Source organism: Drosophila teissieri, chromosome 2R, assembly GCF_016746235.2.
Source record: "Drosophila teissieri strain GT53w chromosome 2R, Prin_Dtei_1.1, whole genome shotgun sequence".
Classification (NCBI taxonomy): Eukaryota; Metazoa; Arthropoda; class Insecta; order Diptera; family Drosophilidae; genus Drosophila; species Drosophila teissieri.
The window spans coordinates 14,731,040-14,752,622 of record NC_053030.1 but is presented as its reverse complement, the minus strand read 5'-3'; the positions used below and the strand labels follow the sequence as shown (position 1 = coordinate 14,752,622).

General features: G+C 42.3%; 2 protein-coding genes across 2 annotated transcripts; both read right to left on the bottom strand.

Annotated features, from left to right (window-relative positions):
- Positions 1-317: 317 nt before the first annotated feature.
- LOC122614468 lies at positions 318-1,069 on the bottom strand. Its single transcript, XM_043789033.1, has 3 exons — positions 804-1,069; positions 559-735; positions 318-503 (listed from the first exon to the last, which is right to left on the bottom strand). Exons 1-3 carry the CDS (start codon positions 1,059-1,061, stop codon positions 318-320), a joined length of 621 nt encoding a protein of 206 aa, XP_043644968.1. The 5' UTR covers positions 1,062-1,069.
- Positions 1,070-1,769: 700 nt separating this feature from the next.
- On the bottom strand, positions 1,770-2,499 carry LOC122614467. The gene is made up of 3 exons (XM_043789032.1): positions 2,242-2,499; positions 1,998-2,174; positions 1,770-1,940 (listed from the first exon to the last, which is right to left on the bottom strand). Exons 1-3 carry the CDS (start codon positions 2,497-2,499, stop codon positions 1,770-1,772), a joined length of 606 nt encoding a protein of 201 aa, XP_043644967.1.
- Between the last annotated feature and the right edge of the window lie 19,084 nt (positions 2,500-21,583).

The window sequence follows — 21,583 nt, the reverse complement described above, 5'->3', positions numbered from 1 at the left end:
TAAACTCACATTTTAATTCCTTAACACGACATATTTGTCCTGCATTCATTAATATCACATTTTAATTCTTTAACAAGACATGTTTGTGGTCATGGAACTTTATCATACTCATTGTTTGTATTTAAAAGTAAACTTTCTATTATTACATTTAATGTAATTAATTGTGATTAACACTACTTTTCGTTCTAGTTGTCAGATTCAGTGACCTAATTGCTTTCCCTTTAGATGTAATTGTTATTTGCCAACTATTAGATACACAGCAAAATAAATAGTAATACCAATGGATTTTTCCATTATCAAACGAGCGCTTTAATATTTCATTTCATCCAACTTGATTTTTTAAAAAAATTACCCTTAATTTCAAAACAAATTTCGTTTGGCCGAATCTTTCCATTTTGATCAAACGCTCTGAACTTTAAACGGATTGCATAACGGCCTTTCTGGAATGGCACTGCACTGCCGAATTCCAAATTGATCGTATAGGTTTCAAATTGAATGACACTCTGCAACAAAGGGTGTTAGTTGTATGTCTTGTATGGTCGAATCTTCATCACTTACTCCTTTGTCTCTATAGCAGGTGTTCTTAACGTCTGCGGAATTGGCTATATGCTTACTATATGCATCGTACCACACCTGGTTCTTGTCGAACATAACGCGGCAAAAGTCCTTGATTACCATGTTCAGCGTGGTCGGTTGCCAGGTGCCACGATCGAAGTAGTAAAGGCCTCCCAGTAGCTGAAAGTGAAATGTTTATTTCTGCACAAATGCAATATTTATTTTGACAATATGACTGATTTTATTACCTCAACTCGGTCTGATGGCTGAATATCCCACACGACGGTTTTCGATCCCGAAAGTGTCACTCCGTCTTCAGCCATTTCAAAGGTTGCATTTGACCAGTCGAACAATCCATCGATGTTGAGTGTTCCGGCTGCTTCGTCTTGGCAATCGCTGGTAATACGCTCATCCTCCATTGTAAACTCGTAGTTGATTTCCATAGAATTTTCGATAAATGCCATCAGGACAAAAAGCTGCCATGTTCCAAATAGTTGCTGGCTCATCTTGGCAATAGAAAACCGCCACCTGTAATTGAAATGGAACCACTTATAACGCTATTTATAAAATCCAGCAAAGATAATTTAATTATTATTTTTGAATCAGCGCCAATCGAAATTGTTTTCGGAAGTGGCGAACCTGTAATTAAACGCCCTTTCTGGTTACACATAAGCCGACATCGTACAATTATCCGATACCAATCTTCAAATTAATTGTACCTACAATATATAGAGAATAAAGTGATTATAACCGATAACCTTGAAAGAAAACACCAAATATACATTTGTAAATTTACATATGTATATTTAATATACATTTGCACTCTCCACGAGTGAGTCATGCCAAAAATGATTGATTTTAAGTTTTGTGCCGGGGGAATACAATAACGAATGTATTTGATAATCTAAATGTTACTTAATTGTAAATTTAAAATATCTAAACAGGGTATACACTCCAAAATTCTTTCGCATTTTTAAAAATTTTTAATTATAAATATTTTGATTTTTAGATAAACACTTTGTTTTATTAATACAAGAATTTGTCAAATTCTTTGTTTAATTGTAAAAAAACAAAATTTATTTGTATATATATATATGTATATTTGTATTATATATGTATGGAGAATATCATCGACTTCCCCAGGTTATTTGGTTCTCTGCAAGTAATTAAAGATAGCAAAATGGATGTGGGACTTAACTATTAAAATAATTCGTTCAAGTCTTATAAAAATTTCCTTTCACTTCGTAGCAGACATCACGAGGCCGCTTTTTGCCCTTCCGGTCAAATGCGAATATCTGAACGCGAATGCTGTATCGGCCAGTAATCAGTGGTACGCCACTGCCAAAACCTATCTTCAGATGGTAGGTTTCTATTAGTAATAATGTCTGAAAAACAGAACATATTATGCACTGAAACCAGGGGGCTTTTAATGTGTTACCTACACCGTGCACCTTGATGCAGTTCTTCTTAATCGCGTCGCTATTCGTGACATGCGCGGACCAATCTGAGTACCAAACCTGCTTTTTGTCGTACATTACGGCGCAGAAGTCCCTCATATTCATATTCAATGTGGTCGGCTGCCACACACCTCGGTCGAAGTAGAGTAGGCTTCCAGTCAGCTGAAGTAAAAAACCACCTAATTTAATTAATATTTACTATAATTTTGAGCTTGCGTGGTGCAACAACCTCGATGCGATCCGATGGCTGGGCATTGAACACGGTTGTCAGGCTTCCCGACACCAAAATCCCATCCTGCGTCATTGTGGTGCTGTAGTTGGTCAAGTCAAAGAGCCCATCTATATTGAGAGTTCCGGGTGGAACGCCGCTGCAGTTGGTGTAGATTGATTCGTCCTCAAGCTCGAATTCGTAGTTTATTTGCAGCGACAAGTGGACCACTTTCAGTATTAGTATTAACTCCAACTTCCAACATGTCCGCCGCTTCATCTTTCAACTGATCTTCAAATGAGCTTTAATTCCGCTTTTATGGCGCATTTCTATTGAGTTAAACAGCTTGCGATTCGAAAATAACATGTTGTATTCGGCAAACGTGTAATTTGCAGATTGATTAAATGGCCATTACAATCAGTTTTGTGGAAAATAGATTTATTAGTTAATTCTTATTTCTAAGCTGGCGGATGTTATGATGAGCAAATGGGATTTAATGTGATGTACTAAACTGTTTCTATAGCAGTTATTAAATATATTACTACATAACTATTAACGCTTTAAAGTGTTGTGTTTTGTAGAGCAATGCAGTGGATTTATTTTGAAATCTTTTCAACTTGGCCACAGTATTTTATATCGATTTTATGAGCTTAAATCAATTACTTCTCGCACATACGTGCTGAGCAAGCGAGCACTAAGTTATTGTATAATCCTTTTAATTGTAAGCAAAGCTGAGATGAAAGTTTCAAGTATTATATAACTGGCTTTCGACCCAAACCCGATATTAACATAATCAACTATTAATAAATGATTACCATGGCAGAACAAGGAGCCCTGCTAACTCATGTGCGGTAATCCCCGACTGACCTCAACTACCAACCACTGGGCTTTAAACGGGTGCCGAGCTTGTTAGCCTGGTTTACACACTTCTGCGTGGCAAGGCACATTTGGTGTTTTATGGCTATTCGGGATGCGAGGCGGCGAGTCGCACCGCCAGTAGATAACGCCCCTTGCTCAACACTTTCAAAAAGTTTAAATATAAATTAAAAAGTTTTTCCCATTTTTTTGTGTGTGTTGTTCTTGCAGCAGCATAGCAGCATGGCCGGTGTTGTTGTTCTATTTGGTATGTATTTTATGTTCATGCAAAGTGAAAAGTTGGCTGGACGACATCGAATCCAATGGCTTGCTGGTTTTCGCGAGGCACGGGCAAAGGGGAAAAGGAGAAAGGGGAAAGGGTAAAGGGTAAAGGGGTTCAAACCCAACCGATCAGCCTAATGCCGCGGCAACTGTTTAGGCCATTTAATCCCCTACCAATTTCCGCACTCATTTCGTTGCCTTCAGCAGGCAATTTATGCATTTCTTCGTCCATTGTGCGCTTCTGGTATTTGCAATACATTATTGCTGTCAGATGAAGTTGTCCTTTTGCGAAATTAATTGCATCCTTTTTGTGGGCGGAGGAATAGTGGCCTGGTGGACTGGTGGGGTGGTGGGTGAGGCTGTGGTCCTCTGGCCACAAGCAGACTTCAAGGCTGGCATTGTTGTAATATTTTTGTTAGCAAAATGTGGTCAAACTTTGGCTGCCATAAAGGCGCAAACAAGTTTGTTTGGGTGTGCTCGTAAGTTTGCGGACTGGGGCCAGCCGCAAACATCTGACCGTAATGCAAACGCATTTGCTGCGTGCCACGCTCAAAGCCAAAGCCCATGGAACCCGAAAATGCTGACCATCTCCATTGCTTCATCCTGCCAAAGGACCCCTCCTCCCCCGTTCGTCCTGCCGCCCCCCCTTACGTCTATTTGCCGATCGTTAGCCAGCTTTGAAAGGCATCGCATTTGGCTGCTTGCGGCTTGCTTGAGGCACTCAACCTTGGGCTGCAGCTCCGAGTGCACTAAAAATCACTGAGTGTGTGTGCACTCGGAAAAATAAACTTGTTTTTCATATAACACATATTTGTATATATGTACATGGTATGTTACCAAAGTACTGAGTACTTAAAAGTAACCATTTATACACACTCAAAAAATAAGTTACATACAAAACTATACTATACAATACTTTAAAAACCTGGACATTTATAAGTGAAACGAAGTTTTTCTTAGTGCCTGCACTAAATGTAATCTTTGACTGCGGTCATATATCTCCTTTGCAGCGGCTTTTACTTTGCTTTGCTAGCTCTCGCAAAAAAAGGGGAAATTAAGTTCAATAAAAGGAACATTCGTAATTTATTAGGGTGAACCAGTTGGTAACCAGCCTCCCCCATTTGGGGCATTCAATATTTAAGTTTCTGGCAGAAACCCACTTACTTTGCGAGTGCGAGTGCGAACTGCCTGCCATGTTGCTCGTTTCAGTTTTGATGGCACCGAGCAAAGTTATCATTTTGACAAGTTCTTAATATGCAATTCCATTAAGCTGCAACCAAAGTTGAACTGCCGGGCTGTCCCACTTTGCGATGCCATTCATTCGTTCATTTATTCGCACATTCAGTTTGCAGCGCATAAAAAAGCGGAAAAAGCGAAGGGGAAGCATAATTGCATTTCGTGGACAATTAATTCCTTTTCTATTGCCCATTTCGTCGTAATTTAATTGCAAATTACTTCCCCTTTTATGTGTATTTGTAGACGTAATTGTAGCTTCATTTGCCTTCAGCTTTTGCCTGGACACGCAAGGCGCTCCCAGTTGGCCAAGACAAGCTCCGCTTTTGGCCTGGCCAACTTTGTTGGCCGTCTGCCGTCTGCCATTCAGTATTCAACATTCGGTGCCGAATTGCCAAAGTTTCACGCAGCAGTAAATTCTGGAAAATTGCATGTGAGCTGCTGCAACTTTGCTTTGGTGGTCACACGAAAATTTATTATTAAAATTCACTCCGCTCCGTGGAAAACCGGAGACGAGAGCCACTTGAGCAGAACATTGAATCTCATTTGACAATTCCGTTCTTCTATTTGTTTTGTGTTTCTTTCCCGTTGCCCGCTTCTGTGTTTTGCATAATTCGAAGCAAAGTAACTCCAACAGAGTGGAACGATAGAGGGAACCTTGGGTTTGGGTGTTTGGAGTGGGTGGGAAATGGAGAATGGAAAATGGGAGATGGGAAATCGGGTGGCCAGATGGCTGGGTGGCTGGGTGGCAAGGGCGTTGGTCAGCTGGGTGACACGAATCAAACAAAAGCGTCAACTTTGCGCAGAGCAAATGAAAGCGGAAAGCCGGATTGTTGAAGGGGCGAGGTTGCTTTGCTTACATTGCCAACAAAGTAGAAAATCCGTAAGAATAACACAAAATTCTCGGCTCCTTCTCTCCGTTCCGCTGGCTCTGTGTTTTTGGACCCGCTCCCTGTACTTCGATTATCCTGCGACGTCTTTCCTGGTGATTGTGGCACCTGAAAACGAGGGGCGGAGCGGCATGAACGGGGCGTCATGTGGCACAGACAAAGTAAGCGCCCCAAGCTGCAGTTTTCAGCTGCAACTGCACTGAGAAAAAGGTACCTCCATAACACTGCCAAATATTTTATTTTTTAATTTGATATGAAACCATTTTAATTAAAATTTTAAAATATCTGTTTGTTTACTTGAAAGTCTTTTCAAAGTTGGCCATATTTTTACTGGTGTCATTTATTTCTGATAATTCAATTTAGGCAAGCCAATCAAGTAAAAGACATACTTTCTTGCCGATAGTTTTTCAACATGTTCATATATCTGCTCCACCTTTTGGCGCAGTGTAATTTTGGCTCTGCTGCTGCTTCATCAGTGGCAATTGTTTAGCTGCGCTTTCTTGGCCATTGGATTCATTTGAAATTTATGCAAATTAAGTGCGGCACACAGCAGCAAAAGCAGCAGCGCAGCGCAGCACAGCGCAGCAGACTGCAGTTGCATAATCCTTGGAGCGCAAAGGATTTACACTTTTGCTTTTGCCAGATAATTATCTTAATTGCAATTTTCGCTGCTCTCTCGACTCGACTTCCTGCTGGCTAAACGGGAAATTTACAATTTAATTAAAGCTACGCAAAATGTTGCCAGCTAAACCAATTAGTCTTTCGGTGTGTGAGTGTAGTTAGCATAACAAATTAAATGGCAATTAATTTGCGAAACGCTTTCCAAATACATTAATAAATGCAGGCCCCATTCATTATTTTGCAACCTGCACTTTGCCGACCGAAACTTTCATTATTTGCCATCGGTTTCCGTTTCCTCTTGGGCTCTTCGGTTGCAGGACTTCAGGGCTGCATCATTTTTCAAGCGAAGGCAAATGAAAGCACTTAATCTTGCTCCCTGAACTTTGCCACAAACTCGACTCAACTCAACTCATCTCAACTGAACTGAACAGAACAGAACTGAGCTCAGCTCGACTCGACTCAACTGAACTGAACCGAACTCGGAGCGAAGCCAAAGCAAACACTCTGCACTCTGGTAATTTTAATCAATTCATCTTAATTTCGTTTGAAGTGCACATTAACCTAATGGACAGACATCCTGGGAGGGGGCGTGGCAGCGGGGCGGGGCCCCAAGGACCTCACACTCACCTACCCACTCGCCAATAGGTGGCGCTGCCCTATTAAAATGTTATCTTCTACTTGGGTAGTTGGGCAACAGGATGAAATATAAATACTGAATATATCTTGGCCCTGTCTTGTGGTCCTTAGGGCGGAAGGGGGGTCGGGGGGTCGAGGGGTCGGAGCGGGAAGGTGATGTTTCATTTTCACATTTCCCATTTATCTTGTTTAACCGAGAAGATGCCTCAAGGTGGCGCAGCTCTCCGCCTGGCAAGGTGTTCAACTGAATAACATCTGAGCAGGCATTCTCCGACTTAATCTGACCTCAAATGCAAGGTTCCCAAAGGCTCTGGAGGCTAAAGTCATGTATCTATTGGTCTGGGGTATCCGAAACCAGTTTTAATCAGCCATATGTGTTCTCCAATCTATTGCCATATGTGTTTTCAAATCTCTAGGGTTTCTTTCCCCAAGAGGCAGAGTCTCAAACGTGCATAAATCATACCTATACTTGGTATTGGGTTAATTAATTCAGAGATGTTTCTGGTAGATAGCTATATATATATATAATTAGGGCAGCCAGATTAAAATATATATACTGAATAACAAGAACTTTAGAGCTGTACAAAACCAGGAAACTTTTCGCCATGAAAACTACTTGAAGTATACACTTAATGCAACTTTCTTAGGGTTTTGGAAAATATGGAAATTACGGATGCATTTGTAAGCAATAACAAATCATTTTTTGATTAACTCATGCGTGTCAATTTGACGTAAATCAAATATTTTCTCAACACACACTCAGCAAGACACACACAGACAGTTGCACAAATAGCTAAGAGAAAGGAGTTCGGGGAGGAAAATGCAAGGAGGGAAACGAAAAAGAAAGAAATGTGGAAATCATGCCAAGGAAATTGCAGTCAACAACTAAAAAAGCATTTCGCCTCCTTATTTGCCTTCCGTCTGAGATTCCCCGCCCGAGAATTGAACTCACAAAGATGTATGCAAATGCAGCATAAACAAAATTCAGCATATTTATTTCTGCGGAGCAAAGGAGCAAAGGAGCCAAGGAGCGAGGTAAGACGTATTTTTACGCTTCATCGGAATAAAGAATACGAGTATATAAATTCTGCTGAGTGGAGGAGCCAGCAAACGGATATCCGGGTGCATTGACAACGATTTCCGCTGAGCAGGGAAGTAAGAGGTATGCCTCTGATCCCCAAAAGGAAAGCGATTAAGGTGCATCCACATCCACAGCCACGTTAGCCAGGCCTCACTGCACTCACTGCTTCGCTTACCGAAACCTGGCCAAATCAAATCAGATCAGATCAAATTAAATATGCCCGCTGATTAGATTGCTGCTCTGATGTGAAAGTAGCACAATCTACTACCCGCAAGCCAACTTGGCCAAAAGGAAGCGAGTGCGAGAACGAGAGCGACGGCAACGTCAAATCTAAATGAGGTTATAATTAAAAAAGTTTTCTTATTTGCTGCTGCTGCCTCTGTTGCTGCTGCTGTTCCTGTTGCTGCTGCAAATGAAGAAACAAGTAATTCGCCTAATAACGAGCTTATGTAATTAGCTCATAAACAACACAGAAGCAGGTCCAGCAATTGCAGCCCAAAAAAATTCAAGAAACACAACAGCAGATAGAGAATGGGACAAGTCAAAATGTAATGAAAAAGTTCTGGCAGCGAAAAAAGTTTGAGGAAACTCGAAGGTAAGCTGAAAGCAGCGCAAAAACCTGTCGCCTGTCCTTCCGACAAAAGTTCTGCAACGCCCACACCTACAGCCGATTTATATATATATATATACATATATGGTTATATAGATATATCTGTTCATATATAGCGAGGTGGAAAATGGAGCCCGGTGTACATGTGCGATTTGATAATTCGTACATCGTTAGTCAAGTAAGCCAACTGCTTCGGAAATTATCAAATTGAAATTGGATGGCAAATGTTGTCAGTTCTAAATGGGGAAAGTGATTACTGATGAAAGTTGGAAAGTCGAGGGAGTGAACATAAAGTTTCCGAAAAGAAAACTGTGAACGTGTGAAATAAAATAGTTCAACTATTTTCAATGAATTAAAGCCATACAACTGAACGGCTAGCTTTGAATTAGGAACAGATAAGATTCTAATACAAATAATAAATTAAGTAAATTGTTACTAAATTAAGAACCCAAGAGCAAACACATTCTTTGCAAAATTAGTAGGAAACTTTCTAGTTTGGTAATGTAATGTAATGCCGTAACTATTCCCTTAGCAGAAACATGATCAAATTGGGGATCAAAATTCGTGGATTATAATCGATTCTGGGGACCGACTGGGGCGAGGGCGACTTGCAATTGCGCGACCACAAAAGGCCCCAATTCCGACATAATTAACCACTGCAGGGCTCGTTAATGCTCGTTACGGTCTCCTATATCCGGTGGCCCCATGGAAACGCTTTGGTCAGGCATGTGGAATCACTTTTTCAGAGACTGTCTCCTGGCGGCGACTGGGCCCATCTCATGTGGATCCCCTGGAACCGCAGGCTGTGTGTGCGGCCAGCAACACTTCCGCTGACATTTCAATTACCTCCACCACTTAATAACCCTGGAAAAGGAGTGCGGAGTGGTGGAGGAGGCACGGGTGGTGGACGAAGCCTGTCCAGCGGCAGTTGACCAATGCCATTTGGCATGTGTGACTGACTAGAGGCAGGGCCTTGTGGCGAGTAGCAGTTTTTTGATTAATGTGTCTGTTGCAAATTACAAAAAACGAGCACAAGGACAGACAATACGTGCTAGCAAATGCAAACCCATTCGCATTCGCATCCGCACTTGCAGCCACCGGATGCCCCCCGTTGGGCGCCACGAAATGAAATGAAATAAACTTGGCTACTAATGTGGCAACACCCCAAACTAAATCTGCAGACAGCCCAATGTGATTTGTGCTTGGGAAAATTTACTTTATAAATTTCTGGCAAAGTGGCAAAGACAGCGGCAGTCAAAATGATTTTCTAATTAAATTGCCAGAGCCCCAACGAGCAGAAACTTTGGCGGAAAAACAAAAATATTTCGTCTTTGGCTTGGCGAAAAACTTTAAAATTCAATTAAAAATAATGCGGGCTTTCCGGCAGATTGGGGGATTTGCCGATGTGGCAGGAGAACGTGGTGCTGCTGAGGCATATGGCATAAGCTGACTGGCCGCATGCAAAATGAAATACAAGCCAGAGTCGAGCATTAAAAAGACCAGCAAACTTGCAGCAGCTACTGTCTCGCCAGTAATTTTGTGCAAAATTGTACTAAAAATTACTGCCAAAGAAAATTTGCACATAATTTGATTAAAAAGTTACACGCATTTGCTGTGGCGTCAACGTCAGCGGCAACTTTATAGCACTTTATGCGAAAACGAGTAAAAAAATTGGCGAAAATTAAAAGTGCTGCGGCTGCTGTGGCGAAGGCTGCGGCGTGTGAGGTCTTGCCTGGCAAACAGTAAGGCCTCAATAAATAAGATAAGCTACTCTTTATATTTACTGAAAAACTTTCAAAAACAGCGAAGCCCAGATGCTTAAACTTTCAATTTGTGTGTTATTATCATAAGGGGATACGTAACTGCATAATGTTTATGTAACATAACTATGTACACAACTACTACTAGTAAACATCTTATTTCGTAATATTTTCTTCTACTTTCTTAATATAATATCTCATAAAAACTAAAGCTAAACTCGTTGCGTCGTAGAAGAGTCTTCTTTCTTAAATATATATGTATGCGAGGCGTCTGGAGACTTATTGCGGCTTTAACGCTTGGAAAGTTGGCTTAAGAAAACTTTCGAAATCATTTCGCAACTGAAACTGGAGATCTTTGCGAACCACGGCCTACTGCCTACTACACATTAGTTCGCCCAACTGCCAACTCTCAAACTCAGCTTAGGAGTCCAACTTTGTGAAAATAATTTGCCAGCAACTCGCACCGACCGAGTGTCTCAGATATCTGAGTAAACATTTTGGGATCCAATCCGCAGTCTCTTCATCAAATGTCTGCGAAAGAGTGGCAACTCTGACAGCTAGGATCTGTCATAAAACGCACAAACAAAAAAAACAAACAAAAAAAAAAAAAAAGAATAAAGGAGAGCTTTAAAGAGTGAGAAAAAGTTGGCAACTTTTGTCTAGCTAATCAAATATTTGCAGCCAGCGAGCGATGGAAAAAGGGAACATTTTCCGAGGGGGGCGCACCGATGACAGAAGGCATTCGTGCGAGGTACGCTGAAGGACTCAAATCCTTTTAGGCGCGTGTGTGTGTGCAGAGTACCGTTAATATGACAGGAACACCATGCTCAAGCGTGCGTATGTGTGTGACATGCAAATCTTGTTTGTCAAGTGCCACGTCGCAGTACCCGAAAAATGAGTAACAAAACTCGCTGTTGTTTCGTTGTTTCGTTGCACGGGGTTGAAGTGGGTTTTTTAATTGAAAATTATTACGGCAAAGTTGTAAATCCCTCTTATTAAGCGAGATGGCATATTTGGGGGGTTTGGGGAGTGTGCACTGTGAAAAAAGTATGCGAGGAACACAAATATAGCCAGAGGTCTTTGTACCACTTACATAAAGGAGTCCAAGTATTTACGTCCTATAAGTAACCTTTAACTGAAACTTCTGTTTCGATCCTTAGAGTTCACAGCTGTTCCTCAGCTTAAAATATTCCCATAGGTCGGAATATTTTTCCCAGTGTGGCGTTTACTCGGTCACATTATTAGAGGGGCCAAAGGTGGTCGTCCGTATACAGCGGATTGATGTTGTTTAATTAAATTAAACCGCCACGGCGCCACACGTCTGCCCCATCATCCCAGCTCGCATCATGCCAACTTTGACCCAGCTCCCAACTCCAACTCCAACTTCCAGCTCCAACTCGCAGCTGCCTTTGTTGCGGCATAAAGGCGTTATTAATATGCTTATGTGCTGCGGATCGTTGCAGTGTATGTATGTACGTGTGTGTAGGTTTTCCCGGTGTGGGTCGCGTCCAAAAGGGTTGCATTCGGAGCCAGGTGCTTAACATAATGCCACACACATTAAATTTTAAGTGTCAATGGCGCCGCTTCTTTGTTGCCTTTCATTATCATAATGCTGCTGGCCATAAAAAATGCTTAACTTCTCAGTCTTTTCGGACCTTCAAGTGTGGGTGGCTCTGTGTGGATGTCCTTAAACAGCTTTATGTCCTTGCAAAGGGACCAACCAAATCCTGTCTAATAAAAAATGTAATTGTCCAGACTAATTCCCCTTGTAATCTGAAACCCCAAATGATTATTACATGTTTATAGATCTGATATTAAAGCGTTTATCCTTAAATTGATTTAGACTGAAAATACGTCATGACGCAAACTAAACTCTGAATTAATTCCCTTGACCTATTTACACTTTATAACGACTCATTTCCAGTTTATATTTACAGAACCCTGAATTTTTTAAACCTAGAATTGATCAAGAAAAAAGAGATTTGGGAATGTGGCTATTTAATATGGAGTAGAGAACAATGTTTGCTTAATACACTCGTGCAAATTTGAACAGTTTTGGTTGCTTATTCTTCTTATAAAATTCAATTAGTTTCACATCGAAAAATTGCTCTTTAACTTCCATGGATTGAATATTGCATTCAAATAGCTAATCGATGTAGTGCCAGCCTGTCTTGCAGATACGTACATCTATTAACAGTGCACTCCAGTTAAGTGCAGACTGTTTGCTGTCTTCCAAGTGAGTGGTGCCGCCTGTCCAGTCTCCACTGTACTCCCCTTGTTCGCTTGGCTGGCTTTGTTTGTTTGTTTATTTATTTGCTTGTTTGTCTATTTTGATTTATTTCATTTGGAAATGATGCAGTGTCTCCGTGGTCGTCGTCAACCCCTGAACTCAACTGAGTTTAGCTAGTTGAGGGTTAGCAACTGCTTGCCAACTCAAGTAGTTTGCTGGCATATGGCTCAGAGCTATTTTTATTTAATTTTTGTTTCAGTCGAGATGCTCCAGTTTGCCGGCCCAGTTTAGGGCTTCTTATTTGTTCATGAAAATTGCGAATGCTGTGATATTTACTCGACGTCCATTCGACAATACTCTCGTTGGCAAAAGGTACTCTTACTCTACGCCATCATTTTCCATTTCTATTTCATTTTATTTGTTTATTCTGTTGTCACCCAGGGAATTTCATATCCTTGGTTTCGAGGGCCTTGGCAAGCTTCTTATAAGTTTTAAATACCTTGCTCTCAATCCCCTTTGGTTTGGTCAAAACTTTTTAATTAGCCTGATCTTGAATAAAAAGCGAAAATTTTTAATTACGCCCAACTTTACGCCAAAGAAAAACTTATTTGAAAGGAAAGTTCCCAGAGCGAGTAACGTTAAAAAACAGCAAAAACAAGAGAGAGTGCTATAGTTAGGTGTCGCGACTATTAGCTACCGGTTACTAAAATAGTGAAGCGCTATATATGTCTATAGTAAACACGCACTCGGCGAACGTCGACTCAGCTAATTCAAATTGTTCATACGGACAGACAAACGGACGGACAGACTGACGGACAAGCAACTGGACTCGGTTGGCGATCCTGATCAAAAGTATATATACCTTATTAGATTGGAGACACTTTCTTCTACCTGTTACATACTCTTAAACGAATCTAGCATACCCTTTACCTGTTCGAGTAAGGGGTATAAAAATGTCAAACAGATCACAGGGCATCATATAGGAATTGTTTGCATGCATAATGAGCGTAATAGAAAGGACGAAAGCTGAGGACTGCTAAAACAAAACATGACGCCATCCAAAATTAATTTTGAAGTCTTCGCACGTTCGCAAATTGCGCTCATTAAATTGCAAATTTAAATTTAATTAGTTATTTATGCAATTTGATATTTTCGCAGGCTGTTTTCTATTTGTTTGCATTTTGCGGCCATTTCAATGTAAATTTCATCACGATTTGTTATTCATATTGAGTTGAATATTTTTTTTTTTGTGAGCGCGCATTAGTTGTTTTTACTCCTTTAATTTTCGTTTCGCTATTATTGCATTTGTGCGTAATTTTTTCTATAAATATTCAGTGGCCATTAAATGCAGTTATACATATTAAAAATTTGTACTGCATTTGTGATTTTTTGCATTTTGTCTGTGGCAAATAAATATTTGATTGCCCATTTGTCACACATTGACCCGAATGGAATAATTTCTGCGCATAAATATTAATGAGTTTCCCTTGGTCTGTTTAAACTTAGTGCTCATTTAAATGTCATTAGCTGGATGTCATATCTGTTTTGGTGAATGCAGTAATGGCATAATGTCAACCATTATCATATTTCGTGGCACTGATTCGAAGCTTTGTAAATTGCAAGTACTTAAAAAGCAATAAACGTGGCTAAATGCCTAATGAAATCATGTGTTGGGCGCATTCAACTTGAAAGGGTTGGCATAAATAATATTAATCAAGCAGCTTACACTGAAACCATGTTCTTTACAGAATAAGTTATTCTTTATATAATTAAATACATGCCACTTACACATTGCCACCAATAGTAATTTACTTAAGCTTTACTTTTACTTTTACTGGTAATACAATTATGTATTATGTTATTAAAATTGAAAATCACTCACAGAAAAACTACCAATTTGATAATAGAATACAGAATATAGACCCATTCAAGTGTAAGTTAAATTCCACTTATCTGCTCCGCAAGGTCCCTTTTAATTTAATATTTCCATTTGGGGCAGTCAATCGAGTATTATCAGAATCAAGTCGCATTTAAAGCTGCTTTCCCCGACCATAATCCATCCCCACTTATCGCAATCGCTTGTCATGTGCAAATTTGTTTGCGAATTTGTAAATAATTCCAAATTCATTCACTCGACTTTTTTCTAGCCTCGCCTCGCTTCTTTTTCTATGGCCACGCATCAAGTTGATTTATTTGCATGGAAACTTTCTTCACTCTCGGTCCCGGTCCCGGTGCCGGTCCGTTGGTTTGTCTGTCCTGAAATGATTTACATAGGGATAATAGAAAAAAATAAATTGATTTTAAATCATTTCAACAGCGTGTAGGCAGCGCAAACGCGCAAACGCCATTGCCAGGGTTGCCAACTCAGACCGTCGCATTTGCATGCAAATACGCGTGAAAATCAAAAAAATAAATAAGCAAAGAATAACAAAAGGCAAGTTAACGAGTATTCAAAAACGAGATTAAAATAGGAGTGCTTCGTGAGTGCCGCCTGCTGTGATTTATACGCCTCGTTCCCATTTCGCATCCATCCTCCATCATCCATCCTGCATCCTTCGTCCTTCATCCTGCATCCTTCATCCTCCATGCTCATGATGTCACATCAGAGTTGCCCCGAGCCAAAAGAACTGGAGAGTATTCAATTTTTTGCCGGGGATTCCCCCACAACTGGACAGGGTAGCTCAAGATATTATTAACATGTTGCTGCACACTCTTTGGCCAAAATTGATTCGCAACTTTGGCAGTTGTGTGTGTGTGGAGTAGTGTGTGAGTGGGTGTGGCGGAAGTCAGCTGTGCTCAACCCCGTTTACATTCTTGTAATCTTTGGCAAGAGGCATTTTGCCATTTTGCCATTTTGCATAGTTCGATGGTGTAGTAGTCTGGATGCTGGCCCATGATTTACTCGCTCAGTCACAAAATATGGAAATTGCTCATGTCTCAGCCTAGGACATGTCACCATGTCCCACCTCGCTTCACACCTGCAGTTGCTGTTGCGGTTTTTGTGACATGCCGCATCAATCCATCGCCATTTTGCTGTCTCTCGTGTTTGGGCCTCGCTGTGTGCTGCTGCAGCCTGTCAGGATATATGGTAGTCCTGTTCGATCTTTTCCCAGTCCTGCGGACTGCGATGCTCCTGCTGCTGCTGCTGCTGCTTCAACTCCAACTCCCACTCCCACTCCTGCTGGCAAATTGAATAGATTGCTAGGTGGACCAGCCGCAGTCGCAGTCGCTTGCTGGCAGCATTTTGGCCCGAATTTTGCATACATAAATATTTATGAATTTATTAAAAGTGAACCACACACACTCGCCCGCTCTTTTGCTCGCCGGGGCATCCTGGCGGCTGACTGGATGGATGAATGCATAAGTCAGCCGCTCACGAGTGCCGTGGGAAAGGGGCACGTACACTGAGCGAATGTATTCAGAATGAATCCATCAGTCATCAAATACTTCTAGAAAGTGTGTTATATTTCTACCAAAGCTGCATAACTAAATTACATTACTTCTATAGAATGCATTTGAGTTTTGTTTAGTCTTAATTTTAAAGTTTTAACAAACTTTAGGCAGTAATAGAGTTTCCCTGTAAAAGGGAAAGCCTTCTGACGTGCATTTGGTCGATGGTTTGCACGGCTGAAATGGTGAAAGGGCGTGGAAATGGGGGCTGCTAGGCCATCCAGCCGTCAGCGGCAACGCCTGCACACATGCCACAGGATCGGTCAGGAAAGGGGGAAGAGGGGGGTTGGGGAGCACCGTGCTCGATGTACAGCGAAATGTTTGGTACATTTTTGTGAAAATTTGCACCACATAGCGCCATCAGCCGCCCGCCAGCCCCCCGTACCCCTCATCCAACCCAGGGGGATGCCCCCCAACGAAAAAATGAACGAACTGCACAAACTGGCGCGTTTCGTTGGCTCTGGGCCTGGGCATTCGGGGGTAGGGGATTTGGGGGAGTGGGGGACTGCGAACCCAAACCCGCACCCGGACCCGGAGATTCGGGGGCTCCATTCATTTGCAGCAGAACAAGGCAATCGCATATTTGTGGCAGGAGGACGGTGAACGAAATTGTCAAGTTTTTGAATGCTTCAGTGGCTCAGCGGCTGTCGCTGTCGTTCAAACTGTGGACGAGGTCCTTGGTCCTTGGTCCTTCGTTCTGGTTTCTGGATTCTGGGTTGTGGGTCCCGGGCCCATGGTGCACGGTCCATATGTCCGTATTCCCCGGGCCCCGGGGGCAGGCATAATGCATGAAGTTGTCATTATCAGGGCCAATTCAATTGAGAATTTTTGTGCCTAATTCGACACAGAGGCAGCCCAGCAGCAACAACAGCAGCAGTGGCAGCAACAGCGGGTGCAACAAAAGAAACCGAATTTCGCATAATTGAAAATTTTTGGTGGCCCAAAAAAGGGGAAAGGCCACGCTGATTGCGAAATTTTGTTTGACCATTGACGTGGCACTTGATTATACCCCTGCAACTTTCGAAAGTGCTTGTGTGTGTGTGGATGTTCCTGTGTGGATGAGTGTGTATGTGTTGCCAAAGTAATTTAAACTTGATGTCAAATTCAGCAGAGTCATTCAATTTCAATGTCGGTGCATAATTTTGTGGACTTTGGCGTGAGTGTGAAGGACACTTGAGGCTGCCAGTTACGTAATTACCTGAGGCCCTGTAATTGCCAAGGACGAGGGTTCTCCCGAATGACGCGACGTTTTTGCGGCACCTTACTCATCATCACTTTCCAGTCATCGCCTCTCGCTTCTACGCCCAAATGCTACCCCCAAAAATTCGACTTGAACGCAATTTATGCAAATTCGCTGGGAAAGACAACGCACATGGCAATCAGCAGAATGTGTGTGTTGACAGCCGGGTCGAAAACTGAAGCGAACTGAACTGAACTGAACTGATCTGAGCCCCTGCCATAGGAATTCCTACTCTGCGGACACGTCCAGCCTTGGCACATTTAATAAGGCAAGCCGCATCGAAATCCGCTCGATTAGCATAAACGCATTAAAAATATGCCACCCCCCCTGGCGAGGAAAGCACATGGGTACAGTGGGTGGAAAACACATAGGTGGGTGGGTGGTTCGGGGTGGAGTTTATGGATTATAATGTTTGTTTTGACATGCTCGATGACAGCGCCGGTGGTCGTTTGAGTTTTCAACTGCCGCAACATGTGAAAAACATCAACAACATTTCCACGACAGCAAAACGTTTTTATCCGCACCTTAAAGCTATATAATTTATGTAGCAAATACTTTGAATCAAATCAAAAATAAATATAAAGATCTTTAAATAAAAAACGTCAATATTAAATAGTCAAATATTTGTAAGTATTTAAAATGTGGTGGAATGTACTAAATACCATGCAATCTATATGCAAATTGTGTACAATAATTTATATTTAATCGGTTCAAGAGCACCATCCACAGCCGCTGCACATATATGTCATAAATATATATCTATAACCTCAGAGGTGGAGAAATAGAGGCATGGGCGGGGCAATAGGGCATAGGGCACAGGGCACTGAATGCAATCATAAATAAACAGCACGCATCTAGAATACTTGCATGCAAATTGGGGGCCAAGAAGCAAACCGCGACACAATGGGATTTTCCCCTCCCACTGCGTTGTCAACGTAATTTACCATTTTTCCTTCAACTTGCATCGTCTACGGTATGCATCACTCACTCACTTAGCACCCCGTGCTCCCTTTTTCAGGGCCTTTGTTTTCACTGGGGGAAATAATGTACATTCAAAAAATAAAGAGCAATTTGAAAGTTACTGATCTGTTCTATGTGTAAAGTCAAATATTCTTGAATACTTATTGCGTAAGAATTATGTTTAATATGAGCCCGGTACATGAAAGAATACTTTTCATTTTGTGATATATTAAGGAAACCATATAGACCTTATATAAGCTGTAACATATTTTTTTGAGTGTGCTGCAAATTGCGTTTGCGAGCGGGCTGCGCTGATGAGCTCTGTGCATTGCATACTTCGCGGCGCAGACTTTTCAACCTGCCACGGACGCCGCCCATCAGTTATTTGTCTCGCGTGGCATTGTTTGTCTTGTGAGTTTGCAGCGCTGCAAGCTCGACAGCTGCCTCGTTTGCCGCCGCCTCTTTAATGTGTGGGTAAATGCGACGAAATTAAGTTAACTGCCAGCATTAATGCACATGCAACAAACCGAGAGGGAGAGCGAAACTTTCGACGCAACTCTGCCAACTAACCGGGTTTTGCAGCGCAAATGAAATTTGCCCAAAATGTTAGTTCTCCTCCGTCCGACGGCGAATTATGCTGCCATCAGGCGTGTTTTAAATCAATTGGTTAGCCGAGCTGAGTGACAAATAAACCCAAACGAACGACCACAGTGCGTATGCGCAATGTGCAGCTGCGGCAGCTGGTCCATTTGCTGCTGGCGATGCGATTAGTTGGCCCAGACCGTCACAAGACCACGACCTTTTGTGCCGGGCATTATCTGCGTGGCCACTTGAGCGACTCAAAGGGCACTTTGATCTCAGCAGCCCACACAGCCCACCCACCTGAGATTCAACCAATCGCAGAACCAGCACGACACCGAGCCAAATACTAAACCATTTGAAGTGCTCTAAGATAAATGTTAAATGTAATACTTCAAATTGTCCATATTAGTTGGTCTTTTATCAATATCATTGTCTATATAATGATTGTTAATAAATATTATTTACCTTTAGATGGGCTGCATTATTTCTCAGTGCTTCATTCCAGAGGAATCTTGATTGCCTTCGGCCATCGGGCTCTTCATGTTGTGGTCACTAAGCAATGGATATGGACACCTGATTAAGGACCAAGTACTTGAAGTTTGCATTTGGCCATAATGGCGGATGCAGCCAGTGCACTGATTAGCAAGGTGCACACACTCGCACACTTGCACACCCACACACACGCGCCGGAGGTGGGGTATCCTTTGAGTTCGGTGCGAGTATTTCCAATAATTAAACAATCCCCCAATACGGAATTGGATACTCCCCCACTTGAATCCATTGAATCGCACCGAATCCCATTCAATTGAATCGAAATGGAGAACTTGGCAGTTCACTGGGGGGAAGGGGAACGTCCTGCACATTGCACTTTGGCCGGATTTTGCCGGCAGGGGTTTCTGGCCACCCCCTGCCCATCGGTGGCCACACTTCATTTCTTTTTTTTTCTTTTTGTTAGCCACGTCGGTACAAATCAATTTATGCCCGGCCAACGTTTGAACAATTTCTGTTTCTGTTTCTGTTTCGGTTTCCGTTTCTGGTTCTCTTTGTGCAATTGACGGGCCAATAATTAAGCCGGTGCCCAGGGAAAACGCTCGGAAAACGCATGGAAAACTCACGGAAAACGGCATGTACCGCTGTCCCCGTCGACCGGCTGTCTTTCCCGGTTATGTGGCCTGTTCTTATGACTCCGGCTGTCGTTGCAAAGTCAATTTCCTTGCTTATTTAAATTTCAAAGCAAATGACAGAAGGTGTTGTTGCGCTGCCACAAACTGGATTAAATTTCGTTTAAAATGTAAATGGAAAAAGCGTGATAGACAGGTTGGGCTTTTGCCGCCCGAATCGTATCCAAATTGCGTTTACAACGGCGTAACATCAAAAAAAAAGCAAAAAAAAAAGAAAGGAAAAGAATCACCGAACGCTGGAAAAACTAAACAAACACCTCATCAAAGAACATCAAAGGACGCCACCCCCCCGAAAAAATAAAAAACAGTAAAAACCCCAAAAATAACCAGGAGGGGAGAAAAATCAAAATCAAAAGGCGAAGAGAAAGGAAAAGGTGGTTCGACGAAAGAAAAACATTTTGCCGCACACGACGCAGAAAATAAAATCAAGAATTTCACACCTTATCAATTTTGCTAGATTAACAAAACGAACAATGGGGTGGGCCCTTCACCACCCATTCCAGGCCCAGGCCAGGGAAATTGCATCATCAACGTCCTTGCCGCATTGTGATCGACATCATCATCATCACCATCAGCTCCATCGTCTGGATGCAGGGAAGCCAACGTCACCACACTTTGTCATTAGGGAAGTCAAAAACTTCGACCCCAAGCGGCGAACTGGCGAAAATCGGGGGATGCTGCTCTCTTGCGCTGCGGAAAAGCTCGGGAAAATGGAGAAAGCGGTGGAGAAATCGGTTTGGCTTTGTGTGACAGCAGCGTTGACATTTATTTTGATTTCAGTTTCGAGTGCAGAACCTAAGTGGGTGAACTTTCTATTTTCCTTCATCTGTTATCCACTCCAACCTGCTTAACACCCCCTGCCCCTGGATGCACTGGGCGAAAACATGCAAGCGGAATAAAATGTTGTTGATGAAGAATCAATTTGTAATTGCCATTAATATTTGTAAATAGCCGAAGCATAAAAACAGCTGATGTTACTAAATCCAATATTAAGATTTCAATAATACGTGTAATTACTATAAATGATAGGTGTAATATTTTCTCTCTGTGCACTCATGCTAATGTGCATCTTGGCTTAGCTTTCCACTCAGGGGATGGCCTTTTTATTTTGGTGTCGCCGCCACTAAATTGAATTTTATGTGGCGAGTGCCAACTTTGATGTGTGCCTTTATTAATGGTTGCTGCGAACTGTCGGCCTTTCGGGTGAAGTGGGCTCCTGGGTGGGAGAATCATTGGGGTCTAAATCAGCACTGATAGAGCCTCGGCGGAGAGTTTACGGTAATTGCAGCACAAACAGGGGCGCAAACTGCCTGCGAGCTGGCAAGAGCATGTAAATTCAATGAAATATGGCTTGCAAAAATGCCTCGCACAAGCAACGCCTCAAAATGCCAGCAATGCGTCGTCCGTTCCGCCCGTTCCGCCGACCATCTAAACATCCGAACATCTGAACAGACGACCATGTGGCCATGTGGCCATGTGACCATCTGACCAGCGGCGGAAAAGTCCGGCCATCGAACGGCAGCTTGGCATTCCAGGCATAACTTCCAGCAGCAACGAGCAGACGAGCATATGTAAAAAGCGGAGCCAGCCAGCGCGACACATAAGTACACACGAACACACATTGCTGGCGGGTTTCCATGACACAAAAAACAAGAACAGGAAAAGCGTGCGAAAAAAAAACGGAATGGAAAATCTAGCCCAGCCAAGTCTCTAAATTGTGTGGCCCTAAAAGTGTCCGGCGGCACATAATGC

Excerpts from the sequence above, each read along its gene's own strand:
- LOC122614468 (XM_043789033.1), bottom strand. The coding sequence starts at position 1,061 with ATGAGCCAGCAACTATTTGGAACATGGCAGCTTTTTGTCCTGATGGCA. Across the intron at positions 736-803 it reads AGCCATCAGACCGAGTTGAG|CTACTGGGAGGCCTTTACTA; the intron begins GTAATAAAATCA and ends TTTCACTTTCAG. Across the intron at positions 504-558 it reads CCTGCTATAGAGACAAAGGA|AGTGTCATTCAATTTGAAAC; the intron begins GTAAGTGATGAA and ends CCTTTGTTGCAG.
- LOC122614467 (XM_043789032.1), bottom strand. The coding sequence starts at position 2,499 with ATGAAGCGGCGGACATGTTGGAAGTTGGAGTTAATACTAATACTGAAA. Across the intron at positions 2,175-2,241 it reads AGCCATCGGATCGCATCGAG|CTGACTGGAAGCCTACTCTA; the intron begins GTTGTTGCACCA and ends TTTTTACTTCAG. Across the intron at positions 1,941-1,997 it reads ACTGCATCAAGGTGCACGGT|ACATTATTACTAATAGAAAC; the intron begins GTAGGTAACACA and ends TCTGTTTTTCAG.